The following is a 19,984-nucleotide window of genomic DNA, read 5'->3' as shown; positions in this document are numbered from 1 at the left end:
TGAGGCGTAGAGGTTATTTGCGTCAATAACTTCGTAGGATGTGAATTGAGCTATGTTGCATTGTGGGTCATGGCCAACTTACTAGCTGAATGAAAGTGTAATTTCAAGCGGACATAGATAAACCCAGGGTTGGCCCCAGGCCTCAGTAGGCCCCTTAGCAGTGAACTCATATGGCGGCATTAAAAATACAGAAACTAAAACAGTCTCCTGTTACCTAAAATACTCCCTAGTTTATCATACCAAACAGTCCCCCCCCCCCAGCAGCTCCGGGTCCCGTCACTTGCCTTAGTTTGCCAAGTGCTGGCACCGGCCCTGGATGAAACCATTATAGTCCCACATAACATGCTATTTTTTCTTTTAAAAAGAGTAAATTTATTCGAGAAATAATGTGCTGATTTTCTAAAGTTAAAAAAAAAAAATCCTTCAATGAATCAAGAAACAGAATCGAACCCCACAAACCCGTCCATTAAGTACTGCTCAGCTCATCAAAAATAATCATCTATTCATACAGAAATGTACAATATCTTATTATTTTTGTGTGTTTTTTTTTTTGCAAACTGAGTAGCCATAAATAAAACTTTATTCTTTAATTTCATTTACAAGCTACCGGGCGCCTTATCCTGTAACGCGGCGCCAGATAATTAAAATGGCTGCTCTCAGATCGGAAACCCAGACTTAAGGGACAAAAAAAATAAAATAAAAATAAAGTCGGATGATAAAATTGTTTTTGTAGATAAAAGCAATGTAATACTGTCACAGGAAACGTGGCCAATGAAGCGGTCTTGTCATAAATATTTGGGGATAATTTGGTAGCGCCTTGCTTGGGTTATTTTAAATGGATGCTGAAGGCCATGCGTAACTCAGGTGTGTGGTTGCGTTCTGGCTAAAAGTCTATACACAGTCATTTTGTCTTGAGCGGTTTGTAACGTAAAAAATACAAGTTAAAAACTATAGCAGCAACAAAGCAAACCTTGTCACGAGAAGGCATGAGGTTAAAAACTAAAAGAACAAAAAAAAAAAAAAGGGGGGGGGGGGGGTCTATACAATGTGCGTAAGAAGGTGCATCGTTCATCTCCCGTCAGCCGGCGTACGACTAAGCGACAGCATAATTCGAGCAAACCGCTCGCACAGCTCGTGCGTGGAGAAAGTAGGAAGCTTTGGCGGGTCGTTGAAACCTTTGATTTCTGTCGAGCAATCCAGCAGTTTTGGCAGGAAGTCAGTCAGTTTTTCTTGCAGACAGGCTGGAGAGATGGAAACAGAGATAAGCATCTCAACGAGGACATGAAACAAACCCATCCATTATCCGGCTGGCGGCAAGGCATCACAGCCATGCCGCCTGCCAGATCACCCCTGATATCTGCCATGACAGGAAGATTGGATTGCAACCCGGTAGATGACGTGGCTACAGGCTGCTTGTCCTCATCTAGAAAATACTTTAAAGGTATATACTGTTTCTGGGTTAGACAGTTTCTGAGAAAACTATGGGTGCCTAGTGAGTAAAATATCCACTAACTACACTCATTGTCTATTCACAGGAAAAGGATAGGTGGCCGATGGTTGGTGGTCTGATCACTGGGAACCCAATTCACCAGCATTTCTCATTCAGCTCTGAGTGCTGTACTTGGTGCCAAGTTTGGCAAGAAGCTGGATCAGCTGTGGGCTAGACCTCCACTGATCACTAGAATGGGGGTCCAATTGATGGGAGTTGCAGATCAAGCATGCTCTACGTCCGCATGCTCTACGTCCACCACTCTCAGTTGGCTGTACTCGCCAAATTCCAGCACTCTCATAGTATTGAAGGGAGTGGAAAGATGCATGCTTGACCCGTCACTCTACCAATTATGAGAACAGAACACTTGTTTTTGAGATCGGAGGGAGGGGGGGCTAGGGGGTCTTATCTGGTGGTGGATATAGGATAGCAATCAAACCTGACATGAAATGTTTACTTCATGTTGCCCCAGTCAGGTTTCTAGTTAGACCATCAACTAATGTAAAAGAGGATGTACTGAGGAAACATCCTCTAACTTATAAAGCTGACCTAATCAATGCCAATGCCTGCAAGGTATGATAAAGTAATACACTACAAGGACTCACGTTCCATCTCTTGACCAAGGTATGAACACCAGCGATTCCTCATGTCTTCTACAGCAATAATGTCCTTTTCCTCCATTTCATCTGCCAATAACATGGGCAGACATGGCACAATGAGTTCATTCATTAGAGTCAGGCCGTTGTTGACCTCTTCTACCTCTCCGGACTCGAACATGATAGCCGCTTTCTCATTTAATTTCTTAAGGACAGAAGAAATAAGGGTTAATACAGCCCGACAGTCTACAAGCCCGACAGTCTACAAGCCCGACAGTCTACAAGCCCGACAGTCTACAAGCCCGACAGTCTACAAGCCCGACAGTCTACAAGCCCGACAGTCTACAAGCCCGACAGTCTACAAGCCCGACAGTCTACAAGCCCGACAGTCAGCCATTTACTTACTAGAAAACACTCTCTTCGGTAATGAGATATCAGCTCGTCATCGTGTCCTCTGTACGGGCCTCTTGATATTAGATCCTTGTTGTACTGGTGGCCATAAATGAGGTACAGCAATGCTTCAACGTAGCTAAAAGGCAGATACAAAATACAGATAAAGAGGCTTGAAAGACTAGGAACATCTCAATAAATAATCAAATGCTTAAGCACTGACATTCTGAATAACACAGCCCCATACCTCTTATTCTGAAACAATTCCAATCCAATGAGGATTAACATTGTTGTCTCCCGAAAGCTTCTGTATTCCTTGTGCCACCTCTATACAAGAACGAGTCACCAAAAACCAATATTAGACAAACACAATCTGTTAACGTAAGCCACTATTCATAGAGAATAACATATGTATAACCCATAGAAGCTCTGTGAAGGTTTATTCAATCACTTGAAGGATGCCTAGACTTGCCTTCTCCCCATGAAAAGTCCCATAACCATCTCTAGGAGATGACACCAGTGGAGGATTGGTAGGCTCCGACTGTTTAGACCTCATAAAGAGGTTTTCAACAAATTGTTTCTCTAGACACAGGGCCATTCCACTCCCATGTCTGGTTATGTGGCTCATACCCTGTACTAGAAATTTTACTTTTTCTCTAAATTATAATCTCATGCCTGATGGCCATCACAGAGAAGGTGATACTGCTGGGGAATGTCACCAGAATAGAGTGCTGTATGTGAGAATCCCATTCTACTGGACTTCTACCACATGGAACTCCACTTAACTTGTAGCTGAGATCACTGGGTGGCCACACCTTGTCTGGAAAAATCGGATGTTCTGGGGGTGCTGGGAGTAGGGGGAGACAATTTCTATGTATTATATGTAGTAAGCGGATGACAAATAGGTCTAAAAATTCTTATTTCTGCTGAAATTTTACTTTGAGTAGCAGTTTTATTCTCTACTATAACTGGGAGTGGGCACTATTATCGGCCGTTTTTCAATGTTTAGGGAACAGCCTTTTCTGTCCCTACTCGACCGCCTAATGTAGACGAGTTGACTATAGAAAGACTATAAAATGTACATAAAATACAATAAGAACTAGATAAAAAAAAAAAACTGAAAGAGAGCACAAAGGTTCCCTGAGTAAAGATCTAGATCCTCTTTTTTGAATATACAAGTTACTAAAACTCATTCACCAACCTTGTACTCCTCCATGTTAACTTCATCCGGCTTTATCAGTTCCAGCTTCGCTTGTGCCACTTTCATGATGTTCCGACAACTTAAAAAAATTAAAATGAAGAAAATCTGTTAAAAGAATTCTATAAAATTCTCCTATTGATTGAGGTCTTCAGAGATCATAGATATTTCAAAAAGTGCCTATATGCATCTCTATGCTCTCCTGATGATCGGCCCAAGTTATTTCCCTCCATGTTCCCAGGGTTTTACATTTGGAAAATAAGACAAATCTCACCAACATTTAGCTCCTTGGACATTGGAGCTGGAAGCTAAGCCCTCCAGCTCCTGGAAACTTATAGTTTTTGTTAACAGAGATAGGTGGGGCAACATGGAGGAGCATAAACAACTTCGTAAGAGGCAACAGTTGGGAGTATAGATAACATTTAGTAAACAGCTACGTGGCTTCAGCTCCGATACGTGTGGGATCACCCTTTTCCCGAATGACAGAGTTTGGGAAAAACACAATCAATTGTGTTATTCTTTTAAACAGAACATGTTTGGGACATTGACCAAATTATAGGTCCTTATAGACAATTTTTGCTGAAATTTTGGATAAACAAATACTTTACCCTCCTACCATTCGTTGTGAAACCATCCGGTAGGACCCCAGCCTAAAATAGTAGATCATTGTGGAACATTTTCTGTGTCTATATACACGCCCCCAGGAAGAAAAAAAATACACAAAAAGTTTGTTTACCGCTCGTCAAAACTCAGGTTCCGATCGGCAAATTGTTCCAGGAGGGTTCTCTCGATTATCTTCTTTGGTGCCTGGCTCTGGATGAAGAAGACTATGGCATGTTGTAAGCGGTAATCCGTCTCCGGAGGTGGATCCTCTTGCGCTAATTTTAATAGCCGTGCATATTCCGTTTTGATAGCCTTAGGACAGGAAACAGAAAGCCGCCAGTTATAGGGCAAAACAAAAAAGGACACAAACCTGGAAAGAAGAATTCATTGAAAACTCTGCCTACAAAATAACGGCTTCCACTATAACACCACAACCTACACATACGGATATTACATGTTATACAGCCATATTACATTATACATACTAAAACAGGGGACCCTAAACCCTGCACCCCATTTATCAGCAGTTTTTTTTCCAATGTTAGAATGAGCACTGTGGTTGCTATACCATTCATCAAGCACAGCGCCCTCCATTGCATAATGGTTGTGCTTGGTATTGCAACTGAGCCCCGTTCACTTGAATGGAATAGAACTCCAAACAGGTCATGTAACCAAAGGATGGGACTTCAATGGCAGCCTTAACTAGAGCACTAGGGTCGCTTAAACTTAGTTGGACCCCTGCTGCCATGATACCGATCACCTATCCGAACATTAAAATCCAGGAAAACCCCTTTAATCTAGTAGCCTTTGACCAGGTAAGTCCCATACATTCTATTCTTGTTGCATAATAACATATCTTTTAACATCTGTCACCTCTCCCAATATCTTTTTAAGAAATTTTTTGCCAATGCCCTTTACAACTTTTATATCTCTCTCGAAGGAAAGCATTGTTCTTTTGTGGTGGATTAAAAAATATTAAGGAGGATGACTGATCCGGTGTAAAACAAGAGTGCCGGTACTTGTGACCTATGTCCAGTGACTTTTGCAACTAGGTTGTTAGACAAAGCTATTGTAGGAGATTTATCAAAATGGGTGCAAAGGAAAAGTCATGTAGCTGCCCATAGGAACCAATGGTTCTCATACAGGACACTGTTACAACTGGAACTTATAGAAAAAATAGGAGTCCCATGTCCCCACCTTGTGTATTCCCAACTCTTACACTACAGTAGTCAAGAATGGAAATGGTCACTGAAGCTTTTATGGGAATGGTAGCAACCGATCGACAAAAGTGAATGGAGTGGCAGGGGTGAACCTAAACCATCTTTTTGGAACGCCATAGAAAATGTTCCTCTGCCCGATCCTGGAGTTATATATCAGGTTATTTTTTTAAGCAAGTGGGTTTTCTATGAAGTGTCTCACACCCATGATGATACAAGGTGCACAGAGATACTAATTTTAAGAGTCAGGTCTTGCTTTGTAGTAGGCAATTGCACCACTGATGCCTCCCCCATTTTGCTACAGGTGGTGCGGTTTGAGGTAAGAGGTTCCTAAAAATCAAATACTTTACCACTAAAGAGGATGTTTTTTTAAATGGCAAAAGCTCTAAAAAAAAAATAAATAAAAAATTTTTTTAAATATTGGAATGTGTGGCAATACATATCACAGACCATTGAAGGATGTAGTGCAGTTTTCCAGGGGGAGGGATTAGACTGATTAATTCACAAGTTTCATTTTTCATAAAAGTGGAGGTCAGGAAAATATTAGGCTACAAATTTTCTCACTACATATTCCTACGATGTGACATATCACTCTTTTTCCTCTTTTCAAGATTTTAGGCAGCCATCAATGTGGGAAGGAGCCATGTCCAGTAGTGGATTATAATATCAGTGATTTGGGCGGTAACCCGAGGCGCACGCCTTCTAGGGGGCCCATGGCCACCAATGGAGACCTCAACACACATGTGCACAAGAGACATTTCAGGACCTTTTGAATGTCCTCTAAAAGTCCTGAAACTGTAGATGATAAGCAGACAGAAGTGGTACATTCTCCATTCGCCAAGAAGCTGATTCTAGTCCCAGATGTAGGAAGTGATTCCAGACTTGTAGGAACTGTAATATTCATACAGCCCAGGCCCATGTGTTACGTTCATAAACTTTGCTTCCCCACAAGTTATGGTCAACTATCCCAAACATCCGGCCCACCCTAGGCATTATGTGTTTGAAGCATGGAGGGGGGGACTTTTGGGGTCTCAACCTCCAGACCCCAAGCGATCAAACCCTTATGGGGCGATTACAGAATAGGAGTCTGTAGTTGAACAATCCATTGTAGTCATAATTTAGTCTATAATAAAACCTATATACAGAGTCTGTCTGTCTCTATGGTTACAGACTACAAATAGACTTTTTGTAGACAGATTCTGTAGCCATTTTATATCAAAGTAAATTATTTCAAGGTTATTACAGGACGATCCTGGGGAGTGTCATCAATAACTCTAGGCTCTCTTCAAGGCTTATTAACACCGTGTTGTACACCAATGGTGGTTGTACTTGGTACTGGAGCACAAATTGCCCGAGATGGAGAATGACATGCTGTCATCATAGCCAAAACCAGTACAAATCCAGCTGATCAGTCTAATTCATAGCGACCAGGCTGCTTGCTGGGGACATGCTGCTAAAGTTGTCCGGCAGGACATCTGTAGCAAACAAAGTGTCCCACTCTATTGATATGATCAGCTGTAGGCTGAAGTACTGCATTTTGTTGACCCTCCAGTAGTTTGGATAATGTGATGGTGTTGCCAAAAAATTCACACTTGACTATGACTGTAAAAGCAGAAAATAGCAACATGAATATTCAAGACAGGAAAAAAACTGAAAGCCGACTGCAAATGAGAACAATAGGTTATAGTCTGTACCTTAAAGAACCCGGCTTCGGGTCCACACCTGTCATACACATTCCTGGATTTACCTATGGCCATGATAATGCCTTGCATGTTTGGGGTCATCATGACCTGCCACAGAGGATTCAAGTTTTATTGATCATCATATATTAGTGAAATAGATCAGAAGCATGCAAAAATAATAAAAAAAGTTGTAAGGTGTTCAAAGCAGGCGGCCGCATGCATCTATGGTGGATGGCTTGCTTGTAATACACCGAATTGTGTTAATGGGTGAGATGAATGGGAAGAGTGACCCAGGAAAACTCAGTGGTAACTGCAGCAGATGGACACATGCGGCACAGCGTCCTCAGAGCATTAACCTGTAAAACACAGGACATTACAATACAAGGTCTAAGCTACACGTGACACTATAGATGTGTTCTAGAAGTTGTCTACTTATACCTGACGCCCCCAGCCTCCCCTGCCTACTCTGCTGGAGCACACAGCGCCATAGCCATCGCTCCATTCTCTGTGTAATTGTGACATATTGGCATCCGGCTAAATTCAAGCACAGTAATTGAGATACTATATTGTGACCTGCTGATAAAGCCCCCGAAAGATTGCACAACAGTTAGTCATAGTACCTTAGTATATAAGGTTGGAAAAAGACGCAGGTCCATCAAGCATTACTTACAGGATTAAACAAAAATTATTTTTTTTTGCCGAACCCGTGAAATTTTTGTTCGCAAGAAAGCCAGACCTCTTCTGAACATGTACAAAGTATCCGCCATAACAACCTCCTGCTGCAGAGAGTTCCATAGTCTCACTGCTCTTACAGTAAAGAATCCCCCATCTATGGCGATAGAAAAACTGCTTTTCTCTAGGTGTAGAGGATGCCCCCTGTCTATGGTGATGGTAGAACCTCCTCTCCTCTAGGTGTAGAGGATGCCCCCTGTCTATGGTGATGGTAGAACCATCTCTCCTCTAGGTGTAGAGGATGCCCCCTGTCTATGGTGATGGTAGAACCTCCTCTCCTCTAGGTGTAGAGGATGCCCCTGTCTATGGTGATGGTAGAATCTCCTCTCCTCTAGGACTAGAGGATGCCCCCTGTCTATGGTAATGGTAGAACCTCCTCTCCTCTAGGTGTAGAGGATGCCCCCTGTCTATGGTAATGGTAGAACCTCCTCTCCTCTAGGTGTAGAGGATGCCCCCTGTCTATGGTGATGGTAGAACCACCTCTCCTCTAGGTGTAGAGGATGCCCCCTGTCTATGGTGATGGTAGAACCTCCTCTCCTCTAGGTGTAGAGGATGCCCCCTGTCTATGGTGATGGTAGAACCTCCTCTCCTCTAGGTGTAGAGGATGCCCCCTGTCTATGGTGATGGTAGAATCTCCTCTCCTCTAGGACTAGAGGATGCCCCATGTCTATGGTGATGGTAGAACCGTCTCTCCTCTAGGTGTAGAGGATGCCCCCTGTCTATGGTGATGGTAGAACCACCTCTCCTCTAGGTGTAGAGGATGCCCCCTGTCTATGGTGATGGTAGAACCTCCTCTCCTCTAGGTGTAGAGGATGCCCCCTGTCTATGGTGATGGTAGAATCTCCTCTCCTCTAGGACTAGAGGATGCCCCCTGTCTATGGTGATGGTAGACCCTCCTCTCCTCTAGGTGTAGAGGATGCCCCCTGTCTATGGTGATGGTAGACCCTCCTCTCCTCTAGGTGTAGAGGAAGCCGCTGTCTATGGTGATGGTAGAACCTCCTCTCCTCTAGGACTAGAGGATGCCCCATGTCTATGGTGATGGTAGAACCGTCTCTCCTCTAGGTGTAGAGGATGCCCCCTGTCTATAGTGATGGTAGAACCACCTCTCCTCTAGGTGTAGAGGATGCCCCCTGTCTATGGTGATGGTAGAACCGTCTCTCCTCTAGGTGTAGAGGATGCCCCCTGTCTATGGTGATGGTAGACCCTCCTCTCCTCTAGGTGTAGAGGATGCCCCCTGTCTATGGTGATGGTAGACCCTCCTCTCCTCTAGGTGTAGAGGATGCCCCCTGTCTATGGTGATGGTAGACCCTCCTCTCCTCTAGGTGTAGAGGATGCCCCCTGTCTATGGTGATGGTAGACCCTCCTCTCCTCTAGGTGTAGAGGATGCCCCCTGTCTATGGTAATGGTAGAACCTCCTCTCCTCTAGGTGTAGTGGATGCCCCCTGTCTATGGTGATGGTAGAACCTCCTCTCCTCTAGGTGTAGTGGATGCCCCCTGTCTATGATGGTAGAACTGCCTCTCCTGTAGGTGTAGAGGATGTCCCCTGTCTATGGTGATGGCAGAACCGCCTCTCCTGTAGGTGTAGAGGATGTCCCCTGTCTATGGTGATGGTAGAACTACCTCTCCTCTAGGTGTAGAGGATGTCCCCTGTCTATGGCGATGGTAGAACCACCTCTCCTCTAGGTGTAGAGGATTTCCCCTGTCTATGGTGATGGTAGAACTACCTCTCCTCTAGGTGTAGAGGAAGCCCCCTGTCTATGGTGATGGTAGACCCTCCTCTCCTCTAGGTGTAGAGGATGCCCCCTGTCTATGGTGATGGTAGACCCTCCTCTCCTCTAGCTGTAGAGGATGCCCCTGTCTATGGTGATGGTAGAACCTCCTCTCCTCTAGGACTAGAGGATGCCCCATGTCTATGGTGATGGTAGAACCGTCTCTCCTCTAGGTGTAGAGGATGCCCCCTGTCTATGGTGATGGTAGAACCACCTCTCCTCTCGGTGTAGAGGATGCCCCCTGTCTATGGTGATGGTAGAACCGTCTCTCCTCTAGGTGTAGAGGATGCCCCCTGTCTATGGTGATGGTAGACCCTCCTCTCCTCTAGGTGTAGAGGATGCCCCCTGTCTATGGTGATGGTAGACCCTCCTCTCCTCTAGGTGTAGAGGATGCCCCCTGTCTATGGTGATGGTAGACCCTCCTCTCCTCTAGGTGTAGAGGATGCCCCCTGTCTATGGTGATGGTAGACCCTCCTCTCCTCTAGGTGTAGAGGATGCCCCCTGTCTATGGTAATGGTAGAACCTCCTCTCCTCTAGGTGTAGTGGATGCCCCCTGTCTATGGTGATGGTAGAACCTCCTCTCCTCTAGGTGTAGTGGATGCCCCCTGTCTATGATGGTAGAACTGCCTCTCCTGTAGGTGTAGAGGATGTCCCCTGTCTATGGTGATGGCAGAACCGCCTCTCCTGTAGGTGTAGAGGATGTCCCCTGTCTATGGTGATGGTAGAACTACTTCTCCTCTAGGTGTAGAGGATGTCCCCTGTCTATGGCGATGGTAGAACCACCTCTCCTCTAGGTGTAGAGGATTTCCCCTGTCTATGGTGATGGTAGAACTACCTCTCCTCTAGGTGTAGAGGAAGCCCCCTGTCTATGGTGATGGTAGACCCTCCTCTCCTCTAGGTGTAGAGGATGCCCCCTGTCTATGGTGATGGTAGACCCTCCTCTCCTCTAGCTGTAGAGGATGCCCCTGTCTATGGTGATGGTAGAACCTCCTCTCCTCTAGGACTAGAGGATGCCCCATGTCTATGGTGATGGTAGAACCGTCTCTCCTCTAGGTGTAGAGGATGCCCCCTGTCTATGGTGATGGTAGACCCTCCTCTCCTCTAGGTGTAGAGGATGCCCCCTGTCTATGGTGATGGTAGACCCTCCTCTCCTCTAGGTGTAGAGGATGCCCCCTGTCTATGGTGATGGTAGACCCTCCTCTCCTCTAGGTGTAGAGGATGCCCCCTGTCTATGGTGATGGTAGACCCTCCTCTCCTCTAGGTGTAGAGGATGCCCCCTGTCTATGGTAATGGTAGAACCTCCTCTCCTCTAGGTGTAGTGGATGCCCCCTGTCTATGGTGATGGTAGAACCTCCTCTCCTCTAGGTGTAGTGGATGCCCCCTGTCTATGATGGTAGAACTGCCTCTCCTGTAGGTGTAGAGGATGTCCCCTGTCTATGGTGATGGCAGAACCGCCTCTCCTGTAGGTGTAGAGGATGTCCCCTGTCTATGGTGATGGTAGAACCTCCTCTCCTCTAGGTGTAGTGGATGCCCCCTGTCTATGGTGATGGTAGAACCTCCTCTCCTCTAGGTGTAGTGGATGCCCCCTGTCTATGATGGTAGAACTGCCTCTCCTGTAGGTGTAGAGGATGTCCCCTGTCTATGGTGATGGCAGAACCGCCTCTCCTGTAGGTGTAGAGGATGTCCCCTGTCTATGGTGATGGTAGAACTACCTCTCCTCTAGGTGTAGAGGATGTCCCCTGTCTATGGCGATGGTAGAACCACCTCTCCTCTAGGTGTAGAGGATTTCCCCTGTCTATGGTGATGGTAGAACTACCTCTCCTCTAGGTGTAGAGGATGTCCCCTGTCTATGGCGATGGTAGAACCACCTCTCCTCTAGGTGTAGAGGATTTCCCCTGTCTATGGTGATGGTAGAACTACCTCTCCTCTAGGTGTAGAGGATGCCCCCTGTCTATGGTGATGGTAGAACCACCTCTCCTCTAGGTGTAGAGGATGCCCCCTGTCTATGGCGATGGTAGAACCACCTCTCCTCTAGGTGCAGAGGATGTCCCCTGTCTATGGTGATGGTAGAACTGCCTCTCCTCTAGGTGTAGAAGATGACCCCTGTCTATGGTGATGGTAGAACCTCCTCTCCTCTAGGTGTAGAGGATACCCCATGTCTATGGTGATGGTAGAACCTCCTCTCCTCTAGGTGTAGAGGATACCCCATGTCTATGGTGATGGTAGAACCGCCTCTCCTCTAGGTGTAGAGGATTCCCCCTGTCTATGGTGATGGTAGAACCTCCTCTCCTCTAGGTGTAGAGGATGTCCCCTGTCTATGGTGATGGTAGAACCTCCTCTCCTCTAGGTGTAGAAAATGCCCCCTGTCTATGGTGATGGTAGAACCTCCTCTCCTGTAGGTGTAGAGGATGCCCCCTGTCTATGGTGATGGTAGAACCTCCTCTCCTCTAGGTGTAGAGGATACCCCCTGTCTATGGTGATGGTAGAACCGCCTCTCCTCTACGTGTAGAGGATGCCCCCTCGTCCTAGTCACAGGCCTAGGTATAAAAAGATCTTTGGGCAGTACAGACATTTTTCCATTGAGGTGTTTATGCATTGTAACGAGGTCTCGCTTTAGACGTCTTTTATCTAGTCATAGACACATGTAGCATATCACTATGTGACACAAGACTGCAAACTTGTGGCTCATTTCACAAATATACGGAGATGGCCTCCTAAGAGGAACGGTAAGGAAAGACGTTAAAGGCCCCATTTGACACTCGCCTCAAACTATACAAAATTAGTTTACAAATATTATAAAGTAATAATAGGGGGATTGTGCCATTATATTGCCCTTTCCAATAGCTACAAAATTGCCATGAGGTTCAGGTGTAAGGAAGGTACTCTTCTAATGGCAAACATCCCAAAATAGTAGCTAAATAATATCAAGCTATGTCTTTTCAAGAGCAGAATCCGGATAGGGTGTATTTAACCTTATTTCACCCCATCCCAATTGCTGCTTTCTAGCTGATAAACACAGCCAAAAAAACCTGCCTCGTTATGGCATGTACCATGCATGCGACACTGTTCCCAAAGTATTTATTGCAACATTGTGTCTCTTTTTATAATAGGTCACAATGTTAATTAACCCTTTCTCGATTTCACACAAAACAAACGAGTCGCCTTTGGGTGCACACCTCCAAAACACCAACAAAAATCTGTCAGATACTGTAGTTGCAAGCAGTTTTGGGGGAAAAAAATAAACACGTGAAATTAATATTTTTTTTCATGATGGATACAAGAAACATGGTAAATGCAGAAGAAGTGAAAGCTCCTCTATGAAGAGTTGTATTTGAACTTTTATACAAATTTCCTCCTAAGGAACCAGAGCCGATATTTATACACTATAAATGAAATGGTATGGAACAACTACGTCCATTTTTTAATTCCCCACTCCCATCCATAGTGGCAAAAGCTTTGCATGGTGCGAAGTATTCCTATGTCAGCAGCGGTCATCCTTACCATCCATACAATTCCCAAGTATCATTTATAGTACATATACACAAGTTCCCCTCCACACCTATCCAGATGGCAGCACCGCCCCAACCCCCAACAACCAACCCCACAGCTTTACTACATACACAGCACCCAGTCATGTATCCGAACTGGAGCATCAGATCGATCCCTCATAATAATGGACTACAGAATTCCTAGACGGACACTTGGATTTTTGCCATATGTAATGGGTTGTGTGGCCCATCCACATTGTCATTCACTGACATCCATCTGCTGTGTGATTATGGGAACCCCATGCACACAGAGGAATGCCATTGGATTTTCCAAGGATTTGGTGAATAATCCATGTTGCAGTTAGAACAAGTTAATGGAGCGGTATGGGGTTATTATTCTCTCTGGGGAACGCAAGGTAAAGAAAAAGAGAAATTTACAAATAAAAAGTGTAAATTCCAAACCATACAACACTTGATTTTCCTTAGCCTGGACGATAATTTAGTTTTCTTTGACAATTACATTTTTGAAAGCACAGGCCCACATACCAAATACATAACTGCACGATTTTCCATCCTACATGTGGAAATACAAGGAAAATACAAAGTTTCTTCGATAATGGGTGATAATGGCTGCAAATGGATATGTTAGTGGCCATCAGTTCTGCTCATCCCAGCTTCTGGTGGTCCAACACTGCCCCAGGGGCTCTACCTCGGTCTGTGTGCTCCTGGTGATGCACAGGCAATACTCTTGCCAATGAGGCATCGCCGGCAAGGGTTCTCTGCGACTCTACATACTGACCATTTCCTGTTCCTGTTGATCCCCCATATTGACCTTGCCTTTAATTTTGGATGGGGCTGCCTCCAGGACCTACGGTCCGAATATCGAGCTTTGGCTTGGCTCTTTAGTACCTTGTACCGGGCCCTAAGCTTACCACCACCACCTGAAGAGAGATGATGATCTCCAAGGACTCAAAAGTTAAAAACAAACAAGGTCACGGATACCAGGGCCCAAACGACAAACTAGTTACAACACAGTGGCCCCACAACCTGTGACTTATAGAAGCCCCCTTTAAAGATTTAGTGGGCGTCCCAGCAGCTACGATAAAGATCTTTTACAATGAGACGTTGCATAGAAAATCATGGGTTTCCTACATAGCATGTATAGCAACGTGATAGAATCAATCAATCATATAAACTGTATGTCAAAGTTTTAAAAGTGAACCTGTGAGGTTATTTTCACTGCCCTATCTAAGACAGGGACATGATAGAGGGAGATAAGCTGAACTCTGTGATATATAGTTTTATATGATTTGGAGAAGTCAGCAGGACTCCTGGGAAAACACTGGGAGTCCTCAGTACTCCTCCCACCTGCACTGATTGACAGGGTTGACTTGATTTGCCCCGCCCACACAGATTGACCGCTCTCCTAGTCCTGCTCCATATCATCCGATATCTGGCCTAACCTTGTGCACACACAAACTGGCTATTGCACTGTTGTTCTATTGCATAGATAGTAATGCAAAGAATATTAGAGAGTCACAGTCCCAAGCAGATTAAGGAGTCACTTTTTGGCATGAAGCATGCACACAAACCGATCCCTAGCACCCAGATGAGCAATGCCTGATGATTTGCTTATGGCAGAGCTATATTAGTTGAGATTTGGGTTGGCATGCCACAGAGGAACAGTGAGTCAGGCAGCAAAACAAAAAGCGCCAGGGGGAGGGAAGAAATGGCACAAAGGGGCGCTCAGCAGCCAAAATAAAAAAAAATGGTACCTCATCGTCATAACCCCCCTCCTCTGACTCAATAACAAAAGTCCCTATGTGAGGGATCGCCACCTCCACAACTCGCTGGCTGGGAGCTGTTGGCACTGGGGTGTTATCAGTGGGCTGCAGAGAGAGAGATTATGGGAATACAAGGTTAGCTACGTTCACATGTTAGAGTAACACCCATCCCGTACTAAACATACATGAACTATGCACGGCTATAATATTGGATACAAATGACAACGTTATGGTATATTTTACTATACACCTGAAACATTAAATATGTTGGAAAAGTCTTTTTCTAGTAACAGCGCCTCCCTTATCCATAGGCTGTGTCTGGCATTACACCTCTGCCAGAGCTGTGCTGCAATACCAAAGACATCCAATGGACAACGGTCATTCCAATCCCATCCTAAAATTATAACAGACCATCCAAAATAACATTGTTCTTTGATTAACCCTGTTATAACAAAGGGGTTCAGAGCTCCTTGCGATTCTACGACACAGTGACACTTCCAACCACTATGTACAGTACTGCAACGATACAACACATCGGCCAAAAGTGGCAATGGGCAAGAGTAAGGAAGGGGGCGTCTAAGTGCGCAGCACAAAAAATAAGGTTAAACCCCCTCTCTCATGAGCTAATTTTCACTTCTGGCAGCCATACAGGATCTCTTCATTTATGTGATTTGGTATTTTTTGCTTGGCAAATGGTCTTAGGGTCAGCTTATGTCTTGATAACATCTAAGCTTGCCCTCCTCCTCGGTGCAAATTGTAATGAGCCAATCAGCACGCACCCTTCGATGGTAGCCAATAGTATCCTCTCTCACCCTGATACAATGTATAACAATTTGAAGGTTCTGGGTGAACAGATCACTAGATGCCCGAACGTCATGGATACAGGATAGAAGTCCACTTGACGGCATTAAGAAACTCCACCGGTATAGAAGGTCAATAAACCTGCCACACCGTGACCATCAAAGGATCAAGTTTATTTCAAGGGGTATATCCATACATCAAAAAAAATCTAGAAAATTCCAGAAACACAGAACTGAAAAGGAATCGATGAGTGTTGTCTAACCATTTGCAGGACGGCCTCCGGACCTTTGTCTTCGGACTGGGTGACGGCCTGAGTGATTGCACTAGTGGTATCTTCTTTTATCTCTGTGGACAGCTCGGCTCTGGTGGGTTGCTCCATGTACTCTGGGTCTTTCAGTGGTGCTGGGTAGAGACACAAATTACAGAAATGGTAAATGATTATAGACAAAGAATGGAGGAGATTCTACATACATGCAGCGAGCCGGCCGAGGCAATACAGAAGCACTCTCCGTTGGGTCATCTGATATTATGGTGACCGCCTGCAATTTATGTGCCTTTCTGCTGATTCAAGGGGATCAATAGGTTTGGACAACAAGATGGGATACTATACTGTACAAAGGTATAAAGCAAACCACTATCACAACAACTGCTGTCACACAGTTATAATGTACTTTCATCATCTCTTAGATTTTAGGAAGTTAGAAATAGAAGGATAATCACCCTCTCCACCAAAGCAGGCAGATATTGTACTACCTCTATCTTCTCAGGAGATGCTGTGCTGAGGCATCATGGGGATTGACAACAGATACCACAGAGAAAGACAAGACTATAACAGTCAACATGGTGCTGGGTCATAAAATAGGCTGCAATGCTACATTCCCACCAAGTTATAGCCCACCGTTGTAAGAATATGTCGGGTGGATTCCGGACATGGTCCTTAAAACTGGGGGATAGGACTTATCCAACTTTAGGTAAATATAGTGGGATACGCAGTCCTGTTCCTCCCTTTACCCCCTGAAAGCGGGAGGAGGAGAAAACATCGGCACCAGACAATAATGGGCTTATATGAACTCTCCTCATGCAACGGAGAATGAATATAGATGCTACACTTTGCATCCGCCCCCCATAGGCTCTTATGGCCTCCACTGATCATATATCTCACTCAGCAGGATGGAAAGGCATGGTAATCTCTGGTGACTTTAGCCTAATATGTACATTCCAACTATGGGAGCCCAAAAACCATAATGGGTTTACTATACCGGGAACTGACGACGGAGCCGGCTTCAGGGTTTTCTGGGCGAGCAGCATCTTCTCCTGTTCAGCTTTCCGGAGCTGCTCCTTGTCCCACTCTTCCAGTTCCTTCTCAAACCTCCTGTTGTCCTCCTTAACAAATTCCTTTAAATCTGGTGGTAAGGTGTCCATCCCAGCAAGGACCTGACCCGTCTCCTTGTCGTACTCCTCTGGAATGACATAAAAAATTGAATCCATTTGCCATTTGGACATCGGTTTGGATCAAGTATTTTACATACAAGGCAAGTCCCATATATCACATGTGTATGTAAAAGGCACAGGGACAGCACGTGCCATCCTGCCCTAAAGATATGGCACCTTGACTGGCATCTGCCCGTCTCTGGCATTGGATCGCCCAGGACATGCTCTGTATCAATATAATTCTACTTGATATCTGCCCAAAGGAGGACATCCATCTCCCAGCGTCACACACAGAGGATCGCTGGCCTGTCAATTTGTGTTACGCTCTTATATTGTTACCCCCCTGGAGGGTCTCCGTCTGCGACAACATGAGAAATAGATTTACACTGGTCAGGGCTGAGCGAACAAACAACGGAGAGAGTTCTACATCGTTTGGAATATTCCTTAACCCCTCGCTCCCTGCCTCATGTAAAATCTATTCATTGCACCTTTATCTGAATGGACCTGGGTTTTGTTCCAAACTCATCTACTTTGATACCAAAGTTGCTTCTTCCGCATTCTGGCGCTTGCTTGGGATGCACATAATGATGATAGGATCAGGATTCAATATAGCAGAGAGGTGCTATCTGTGCCTGCGTGTAAGTGGAGCAGGCAAGGAAAGGCAGAATATTAAAGGCGATGTAGAAAATTCAATACTGATGACCAATCCCCAGTTGGAGAAGGTCAAACACCAACTAATATTTCCGGGAATCCTTAAATGCTGAATATCCTAGTGATGATCCATGCCCTATAGTTACCTTGTATCAGATGCTGCTCCCCATCATTGATGTACATCAAACAATAGGCACTGGCGTTCCGGTAACCTCCGAAAGAATCCCGCTCCAGCTCTTCCCATGATGATTTAGTCACGGAGATGTCATTATACTTCATCCATCGCTTTTCATTATGATCAAATATATAGGCCCAATAGTGACCTGCGTTTGCTTGACCTTCATGAACCAACACAGCATGTAACCGGTATGGGACCTGAACGAAAATGGATTGAATTTGCATCATTTGAGAAAGTTCTCATATTATAATCCCATATTAATGGTTACACAAAGTTTCTAACCCCCTTTTTATTGCCGTTTTAGTGTGGGCGGGGACTCTCTAAGCAGACATTTCATGATTCCTCTGTGCTATGAGATGTGTGCTGACAATGTGCTTGGATTATCAGGGTACAGGTTTATATACACTTTCATTTAGCTTCTGAACATTTTACCAGCATCCGACACAGAAAAATAGAGATGAGACAGATCAAAGATGAGAGATCCAAGAGATGGATATAAAACACAATGACACTCTCAGCTCTGCTACATCTCAGCTATAACGCACAGAGTCAGCTCTGCAAGATGCCTTCCACCCATGTAAAGACCTTCTCTGTCTGTAGCTTGTAGAGCAAATCTCTGATGAGAGGGAAAGCTGCCTAAAAATGGTTTAAAATCCTCACTATATGTGGCGCACACCATTCTAGGGAAAAATGGCAGATTCTGGTATAGACTGATATATACATCTCTCACATTTACTGTACAATTCTGCTCATAAAAGGATATAACAACTTACCTGTGTCATCAGCTTGTCCGAATACATCAGTTCTATTGTCCGATGTATTCTACCTATACTGTCCTGCAAGTCTGGAAGAACAAAAAGTGTTATTTATCAATCAACAAAGCCAGAATCATTTAAGAGGGGTTGTCCCAAGTTTTCATGTTATCCCAGGCCAGCTCCAGGTTTTAGTGGGCCCCTGGGCAATAGAGCCTCAGTGGGCCCCTTCATGGGCCGCCCCTCCAGTATCCACACTCGACCCCCTACCCCGCTCTGAAGCCAGCAAATGTGATCCGATGAAATCATCATGTGCGCTGGCTTCAGAGCCGAGGAAAGGTGAGATTCGGATTCTGCTTCTATGCTGTGCTCCTGACAAGTGCAGCATAGAGGCAGAAAACACCACCAGCCAGAAGGGAATCATTTGTACCAATGTCTTAAAGCAACACTGGTACAATTGATCCGGGGGCCCACGTGGACCCCTCCAGCACCCCAGGGCCCCGGCACTTGCACGGGTAAGCCGGGTGCTAGCACAGGCCTGACCTGGAGTCATGAGAATAGGACCCAATCCCAATATTGGGTGGAGCAGTAGGAGGTGCATGCACCTGACGCTCCATTCAGTATTAAGGGAGTGTCAGAATTGCTGCCCAATTGAAAGGTGAAAGGTTAACCATTAAAAAGGTATCACAATCTCCAGCAGGTTACTTTATTTGACCTATCAAAAGCAACAGAAATTGCTGAGCACAGCACTTAGCTATCTCTGGGACTCCCATTCACTGACTATGCATGGAAAAGGGATAACTTGAAAACTTGAGACAACCCTTATATAATGTATAATGAAAAGGAAATAAAAGAGCACATTAAGTGATGTTTGGTTGTTATTTTGTTATTTGTTTCAAATAGAGAAAAGTTTGAGAAAGTAAGTAGTTGCCGAGACAGGTTCTGTCCAATATGATCCCTGGCTATGGATCTGCATTTTTACTGTATTTGAACTCATGCATATCTGACATACAGTATAGACTGATAAGACTATAAACCCCTTCATGATTGAGGGTCATTGCTGTCTGGATGTAAAGGTCAATTTTTGCAGTTGCTGCTATGCGCTTCTTTGTATAAACACACAAACAATATCAAATATTTGCTGAAAGTGGACAACCCCTTTAAGTCTTTCCTGCAGCGCTTTCTGTAATCTGACTTCAGCTGACAGTCTGTAGGCTTGTATC

At 44.9% G+C, this 19,984-nt stretch overlaps 1 protein-coding gene across 2 annotated transcripts in view; it reads right to left on the bottom strand.

The window, feature by feature from the left end:
* Positions 1–487: 487 nt before the first annotated feature.
* The window catches only part of USP25 (ubiquitin specific peptidase 25), a 79,507-nt gene continuing 60,010 nt past the window's right edge, over positions 488–19,984 (bottom strand). Inside the window, exons 15-26 of one of the 2 annotated variants that reach the window (XM_072138574.1) lie at positions 18,783–18,853; positions 17,978–18,206; positions 17,009–17,209; positions 16,012–16,151; positions 14,940–15,053; positions 7,188–7,283; positions 4,410–4,588; positions 3,677–3,755; positions 2,723–2,802; positions 2,491–2,614; positions 2,095–2,290; positions 488–1,241 (exon numbers count right to left, since the gene is read on the bottom strand). In XM_072138574.1, the coding sequence (XP_071994675.1) occupies positions 1,069–1,241; positions 2,095–2,290; positions 2,491–2,614; positions 2,723–2,802; positions 3,677–3,755; positions 4,410–4,588; positions 7,188–7,283; positions 14,940–15,053; positions 16,012–16,151; positions 17,009–17,209; positions 17,978–18,206; positions 18,783–18,853 (1,682 nt within the window). In that variant the 3' untranslated portion in view covers positions 488–1,068. The remainder of the gene's footprint in view (positions 1,242–2,094; positions 2,291–2,490; positions 2,615–2,722; positions 2,803–3,676; positions 3,756–4,409; positions 4,589–7,187; positions 7,284–14,939; positions 15,054–16,011; positions 16,152–17,008; positions 17,210–17,977; positions 18,207–18,782; positions 18,854–19,984) is intronic. The other variant, XM_072138575.1, reaches the window with a different exon arrangement.

This window comes from Engystomops pustulosus, chromosome 2 (genome assembly GCF_040894005.1).
Source record: "Engystomops pustulosus chromosome 2, aEngPut4.maternal, whole genome shotgun sequence".
Lineage (NCBI taxonomy): Eukaryota > Metazoa > Chordata > Amphibia > Anura > Leptodactylidae > Engystomops > Engystomops pustulosus.
Note: the sequence above shows the minus strand (reverse complement) of the source record. Positions and strands in the feature narration are given on the sequence as shown.